Source organism: Phytophthora infestans, genomic scaffold, assembly GCF_000142945.1.
Source record: "Phytophthora infestans T30-4 supercont1.37 genomic scaffold, whole genome shotgun sequence".
NCBI lineage: Eukaryota > Oomycota > Peronosporomycetes > Peronosporales > Peronosporaceae > Phytophthora > Phytophthora infestans.
Window position 1 is genome coordinate 1,034,425 of NW_003303722.1, and position 7,397 is coordinate 1,041,821.

Genomic DNA, 7,397 nt, shown 5'->3' on the forward strand with positions numbered 1-7,397 from the left:
TCGCCGTAGAGCTGGTGTTGCCAGTGGTGACTTTACTACTTGCTACAAATTGCAGCTGATTAACCGTTTTTAGAAAGCGCTAATTTAGTCGCATGTACATGTATCGATATGGTTGCACCGGTCGGATAAAATGAAAATATGCGTGTGATACGCCGACATCATAATATTTGTAAAGGGATACACATATTTTCCGTGCCCCTCGGACCTAATACGTCCGATGTGGAGTTTAGATGACCAACCTAACCCTTGACAGATTGATTGGCCAAGACTGACACATTATTTGGATATGATTGGCTATCCAAAGCAAATAAATATATGATTGGCCATTAAAACTGATAATAAGCCTTAGTGAGGTCCGATAAGTGATGATATTCATCCATAACCGTAGGCCCCAGCAAGCCTCGGACGAATACGGGGTAGGGGAACCCAAAAAAGAATCAGATGATGCTCCTTCGAACAGAGGGAACACGAAAACCGCAAAGTTTGTGTTCTTTCCGACTAAGTACGAGAGCAACGAGCAGTTTTGGATTTTTCCACCCCCAAAGATCCTCTCGGAAATAAGTGAGAATCACGTGCTCGTTCTTAGCGCACTTGATTGGTAGATATTGACAGAATCTTTGAAGACACTGAAATATTACGAGCTGCATTCCAATTCGCGCTGTGGCCCACGTCTAGCACTGCTCCAGACACTGTATCCTCGTGAGTGAGGTCAAGCTACGGTTCATTGCAGCAAGCTTAGAACCGCACAGTCTCGTCGTGCTCGCTACTGCAATTATGGTCGACCCCCCTGCCGCAGTTCGACAGGCAGTGGAGAACTTTGAAGCGCGCGGCCCGTTTAGGGTGGTCCGGCCGCGTCCTACTGAGACTTCCTTCATTTTCAAGTGGGGTGTGCGCGTCGAATATGTGGAGAATGGGAAGAATGTACTTGCCTGGGCGTGCTTAGCTGATGAGGGCTGTCGGACATCAGGGCGCAATTTGATCAAATTACATGGTGGGAAAACTACTATGGCGTCCAAACACCTGCAGCGGCTTCACAAAATAAGCTCCCCTAAAACGGAGTCGGCGCTTGCAACCAAGCGCAAGCGTGATGCCGACATCGAGCACTTGCAATCATCGGTGCTATACTCGAGAAATCCGACCCGGTTACACTTTCTTCTGCAGACTCTACAGATAATCAACAACAACTTGCCGTTTCGATTGGGTGAATATGAAGAGACGAGGCTTATGAACGCGCTGCTGATGAAGGACGAGATGAAAGCCACGATTAATGCAAAGAGAGTGGCGGAACTGATTGCTGAGCTGTATTCGTCGACGAGAAACGAAGTAATTAATTTTCTTGAGGAAAATAAAGAATCGTATCCAAATTTTACTCTGGTCGCGGATTTTTGGACGTGCAAGACGACAGGAGAGAAGTTCCTCGGGCTGAGAGTCTACCTCGTGGACAAACAGTGGCAGTTTAAATCTGTTCTATTGGGTACAAGGAAGTTCAACCCAGCATACGGAGATCGTGACGGCGGTATCATGAAACCATTTAAAGCCTGGCTGGAGCACATGTTCGAGGACTTTGGCTTGAAAGTACGCAACTTCTATGGCGCTACTAGTGACGCTGGAGGGGACGTCAAGTCTATGCTGTGTAAGGAGTTGAACTTGAACTGGGAGTGGTGCTTCGCTCACATGGCTCACGAGGCCACAAAAGCTTCGTGTGGTGTGAATGGCGCAGCAAGCGCCGCCGAGAATCCTGCAATGGCAGACTTTGTAGCAAAAATTGCGAGAACTATATTCCAAATTAAGCACGTCTCAACAATGGGAAATTTGTTTGAGGAGCTGTGTAAGTCTAAGGTGAAGGGGGCCTCGACTCGACTCGTGGGATACTCAACGTCTCGGTTTTTGAGCCTGACTAACGTTTTGGAGAGCATACTTTTGAAATGGCCGGCCATCACTGCGTGGTATGAAGAGCGAGCTCGTCAAGCGCTTCGCGCAGGCAAAAGTCCACCGGAGTTTCCACTCGCGAACCGCCATGACGATTTAGAGCATGTCCTCTCAGTGCTGAAGCAAATTGGAGAGATAAAACGAATTTGTCAGGCTGAGCGCCCCGTGCAGGTTGAAGTGTTAGTGAAACTGTTTTTAGCTCGTATTGAAGATCTCAATCCTGATCATGCTCTACCACACTACAAGTCGACTGATGAAAACCCTCGGTGGATAGCTGCAAGTGACCTCACGCCTCTTGCAGCTAAGACACGACTTCTCCTGCGAGAAGCACTAGACCAACGTTTCTTCAGCAGATACTACAACGATACCAAGTTTGTAAAATGCGCGTTCATTATGGAGATGCAACTGAAGCTTCATCCCATCTACAAACACACTGAAAGGAGTCTGGATCGTGTGATAATTTCGTCTTGTCGACAGCATGGCAAATCCGGCAAAGAAGCTGTTGAGAGAAAAATGCTGTTAATGCAAAAATACGAAGCAAGCTACTGGAGCTATTCACAGCGGTCATTGAGCCCGCAGACGTCGTTGAGATTCCTCTCGCCCCACCGGTGACACGTGTCAGTAGGTTAGAAGCGGAGTTTGCGTCTAGACCAGCGAGGCGACCAGTTACAAACCATCGTGATCGACGCGCAGAAGAGGAACTAGACAGGTGGATGGAAGATCATGTTGATGTTGAACGTTCAAGTGACAGCACGCCTAGAGAAACAGTGCTCGAATTTTGGCAAAGACTTGAGCACCAAGGTTCTTATCGAATAATTCCAAAAGCCGTCAAAGTGCTGTACGCAATTCCATCTTCTTCGTGTGAGATTGAACGCGACTTTGGTGTTTCGGGAAGCATGGTAACTACGCAGCGCACGACTCTCGCTGATCACAGCATCGACATGTGCTCATTTTTGAATAGGAACCGCGATTTCGTTGACTTACTTCAATGTGAGGAAATTCCAAAGGGCCAACATCACTTACACACACCATCCAGCTTTGTATTTCCATTGGACTCGGACCTGGATTACGAAATGAACGACCTGACGAGTGATATTTTAGCCAACTTCGTTTCTAGCACAACACTAGGAGAAGAAGAAGAAACAGAAGAGAAATCTGCATTGTAAATATGAGCATCCGTAATTTGTTCGTTCTCCGTGTGTATACAACGTGTTAACGCATCTGTTTCAGCAACATGTATTGGTAGCATATAACCCCTCTTCATCTTTTTTCTCTGCATCCTAGCTTTCGCACACCTTCCAGTATAGCCAAAACATCATTCTTCATAGCTACGGTGCGACTGATAGCGCTGTGCAGCCAGCTCCGCTCTCTCCTGGACTTGGAGCTGAATCTCGGATACAATAACCCTGAGGTCAAGTTCTCGTGTTCGTGACTGGCGCTGGGAGCGGCGTAATAGCCGTTGGGAATGTGTATCCGTTCTCTGCACTATCCCGGCATTTGGAGGCTGCGGTGGCTGCGACAGCAGAAGTTGTTGGTGCAAGGAGCGGCGAGAGAGCCGCTGGCCATGCGAATCTGATCCAATTCGCTGTAGCACCGCGACATTAGGGGGCGGCGGTGACTGCAAGAGACCCCCCTGCAACTGCGGTAGTTCTGCCAGCGGCGGTAAAGTTTCCTTAGTCTCCCTCTCAATCGTGCTTAAGCGATCTCTCTCCGGCGACGCCGTCGGTGCCTTTTCCTCCACAACGTCAGGTACATCGCTGCCTATGGTTGTAGGCGAATCCGCTGGTACAGACGACATGTTTTGCATGTACGATCTCCACCAGGCTTCTTGCATCCTCTTCTCAAGTTCGAAATCTTCGTCAGTAGCAGGTATATCATCATCTAATTCATCAGCCTTGCAGCCCGGGTTAGCTTCCGGAACCTTTGTCAGTTTGGTCCCCTCAACCACGGCACCACGTACTTCGTCTCTAATGCTCCTTCGAATTTCGCCAGCGGCTGACTGCAAACTGCGATCAATACTATTGCGAGAGTCTTGGAGCTGCGTATGTAATTCTTGTTGAAGACGATAGTTGGCATCAGATCGACAGAGCTCATTATCTTGTTGAGCTTTAATGCGCTGGTCGACTGCTTTTTGAACAAGATCTGCAATAGTACTTTCCAGGACACTTTCGTCGTTTTGTTGGACTTGTCGCTTTGACCGAACACTTAGTTTTCGAACTTGCTCACACAGTGCCGATGTCGCGTCCGCTTGGCGCTGAACTTGCAGATTCAATTCAGATTGCGTGTTTGTAAGAGCTCGCTGCATCCGAGCCTCCAATCGGCGCTCCGCATCGGTTGTTATTTCCATGACCAGGGCCCTTAAAGCTTCACGGCGTGGCTCCTCAGCACTGTCGACGCGCACCAGTAATTCTTGCCGTATAGTGTCGCACACTGTCTGGAGATCCAGCTGCAGCGATGTCTTTATGGAAGACGCAATGCTCGAGGTAGCCGCCTCTACTTCTTTCTGTATGAGAAGTATTGTCCCGTCGTCGGGGGCATCACTGAGGCGAGATGCTGTAACTTTGTCTTCAACGAGCTGTTGAACGTACTGCGATAGGTCGTCGGGGGCATCACTAAGGCGAGATGCTGTAACTTTGTCTTCAACGATCTGCTGAACGTACTGCGATAGGTTCTCAAGGCCACTGTGAACTTTGGCTTCGATCTCTTCAAGCATTTTGTGTACTCCCTGGATCTGAGACGAAGCTTCTCTCTGTGATTCCTTCTGTACTTCTTGCAGTGCGTGAGCAACTCTGTTATTCACGAACTGCTCTATTTGTCCTCCTCGCTCGTCTTGAGCCGTTTGTAGATGATGGAGCTGATCTTGGAGATTTGATTGCGTTGCTGTCAGAGCTTCACCTAGTCTTTCGACAATTGCGCGTTGTTGATCAGTGAGCTGCCTCAAATTGGCCTCTGTCGAGACCTGCATCGCCACCAATGCTGCATTTTGGGCGTGACTGTGCCCTTGTTGCTGCTGCTGCAATGCCACGTGCTCAGCAGCAAGGGTCTGTGTTTGAGCTATAAAGTGCTGGGCGAGACTTGCCAGATGATCAGCAACGCTGGGAGCGAGCGGTAGAGCCGATGAAGATGTCAGGTCTGTCCCCACGTGCTCCACCATCGCAGTTTCGGCGTCTGTCACCTCATTCACTTGACCTGATGCAGCCGCAGCAGCAGCCGCAGCAGCTTGGGCTCGAGTCAGGGCCATCACGCTACAAGATAGCACCGGTTATATTTCAACTGAGTATTGACCTATCACGAAAAAGTCTATTTCTACCACTCAGAAGCTCAGAGAGAGAATACAGGGTGCGGACACGCCAACAAAGACGCGTGTTCACCCCCATAAACCGATTTACAGAATGAGGCTTTAAAACCTCACGAACAGTGTTCGTGAGGTTTTTTATACCCTGTGCTCGTTTCGAGAGCAGTGCTCCCACTGTGTTCGTCCGAGGCTTGGGCCCCAGTGCGACGCTCCCAATGTTATGGGTGGTACATCTTCCAGAGATCTGCCGCCTGTTTTGGACTGATGTCATTAAAGAGGTTTATTGAAAAAACCTTGACGACGTTTTATATTTGACTTGACTTTGACCAAATCGCACTGGGGCCAATTTTACGGTAACAAAGTGATTTTTCTTAAACACACTAAAATAGGAACGACTAAAAATGTGCAGTCAGCCCTTATTGTTCTATGTATCACAAATCAACACCGGCGGAGATGCTCTTTACCGATCTCCCGGGATTCCGGCTTTATTCTGCCCAACATAATTGCGCTTTCTGTAGTAAGGTAATCACATGCTAGATTCTTTTTTCTTTACAAGTACGGTATTCTGCGCCAATGATTGCGATATCTGTAGGTGTATAGTCACAAGTCAATCACATGAAAACGCAATACATACATGTACATGGTAGTAATGCCATGCAAGATGAAATTCAACCTGCTGCTAATGCCACGATATCGCTTAAGATAGCTAAACAGACTGTTTAAAACAGTGATTCCCGACGCTATGGGGCCACGAGTTCCGACACAAGGTAACAATGACGATCGACAATACAATACCACGCCACATCTATACGGGCAACTTTTGATATACTGTATCTTAAAATTCTCTGTTAATCGTCTTCCAGTAAAACAGACTCTTACAGCACTGTTGTATAGTGTACTATTCATAGTGCAGTTGATTTACCGTCGCTTTGGTTACAAGCGTCCCTACTTCGATACATCTGCAAATGAATTGAAAACAGAGCTAGAAAATAATTCTGCTCATAAGCTCTCCAGGCACATGTACATGAACACCCTATTCTTTGAAATAAACAGCCCATCGAAATACAACAGCTCTGTTGTTTATTTTATTTTTTTCCTGCTCGCCAACACCAGATCACAGCTGTAATCTGGCATCGTTACTTCGCATTGCAAATTGCAATCCAGCAACGTCCAGGCTGAAGATCACATTCCTCGATTCGCTTCGACGTTCACAAGTGTTCGCATTGGTGGATAAACTCTCAAGCCCCGTGTAGCCCTTCAAAAAGCGACCAGCAAACATGCGCCTCACTTACATACTCGCAATGGTATTCGCGACCACTCTCTACTCCAGCGGGACTGCGCTTCAAGCCACCACGGAGATCACCGAAATGACCAAGAAAACTGCTATCTCGCCTAATACAGTTGTTCGCGGCCACCCGAATGGAGAAAGACAGCTACGGCGTGTCGGCAATGACAAATACGAGGCCGATGAAGAAAGAGGCTTTTTTGGGAGGCTCAGGGAGGTTGTTAAGAGATTGAATGCCAGTAAAGGAGCAGGAAAAACTACGACACAAAAAACCAAGGAACAAACACACACTGACTTCGTGGACAACCTACGGAAAAACAACTATGAGGAATTACTGAAACGCGGCTAGCTCAGTTCCTACTGGCAAAGCGCAGAAGTATACCCACTGACATATTTTATGCTAGCTCGGGATTTTCTGTGAGCTAACAGGGTGTGACACGGCCCCGCCTCAAGTGTGATGCGCGGCCTTCCAGTTCGTGGTAGTAGATCTTACGTTCGTAGATTAATACAACACAGGCTGCTGACTACATCCTTATTTCCATTCGTAAATTGGCACTCTAGAGTACACTCTTAGCATAATGAACCGGTTTGTAGTACGCGCATGCTGTCTTCTGTTTAGTAGTTTCTACTATTTTAAGCCAGCACATCGGTACTTACTAGTAGTAGTATACAGTAGCGCACGGACACCTTCATGAATCTTCATTTCACACAGATTTAGGCATGCAAAAAGACATATTTCCTTGATAAGTCAGCTACTGGGCTAGCATTGAACTTTGGTGACCAAAGGATTAGCTACACGTAATCCTCATCTCTTTCTCTTCGTAAAAATCACATTTGTACACGCAAGTTGGCAATTTCCCTAGTGCTTTCATGTTCATGTAATTCCGA

General features: G+C 47.5%; 2 protein-coding genes across 2 annotated transcripts; one reads left to right on the plus strand and one right to left on the minus strand.

The window, feature by feature from the left end:
• Window positions 1-3,244: 3,244 nt before the first annotated feature.
• PITG_15453 (uncharacterized protein) lies at window positions 3,245-5,170 on the minus strand (the record flags this gene model as incomplete). Its single annotated transcript, XM_002898357.1, has 1 exon — window positions 3,245-5,170. One exon carries the CDS (start codon window positions 5,168-5,170, stop codon window positions 3,245-3,247), a length of 1,926 nt encoding a protein of 641 aa, XP_002898403.1.
• A 1,331-nt stretch (window positions 5,171-6,501) lies between these two features.
• Window positions 6,502-6,858, plus strand: PITG_15454 (secreted RxLR effector peptide protein, putative; the record flags this gene model as incomplete). The annotated part of the gene is made up of 1 exon (XM_002898358.1): window positions 6,502-6,858. The coding sequence occupies one exon, from the start codon at window positions 6,502-6,504 to the stop codon at window positions 6,856-6,858; it is 357 nt and encodes a 118-aa protein (XP_002898404.1).
• Window positions 6,859-7,397: the final 539 nt, after the last annotated feature.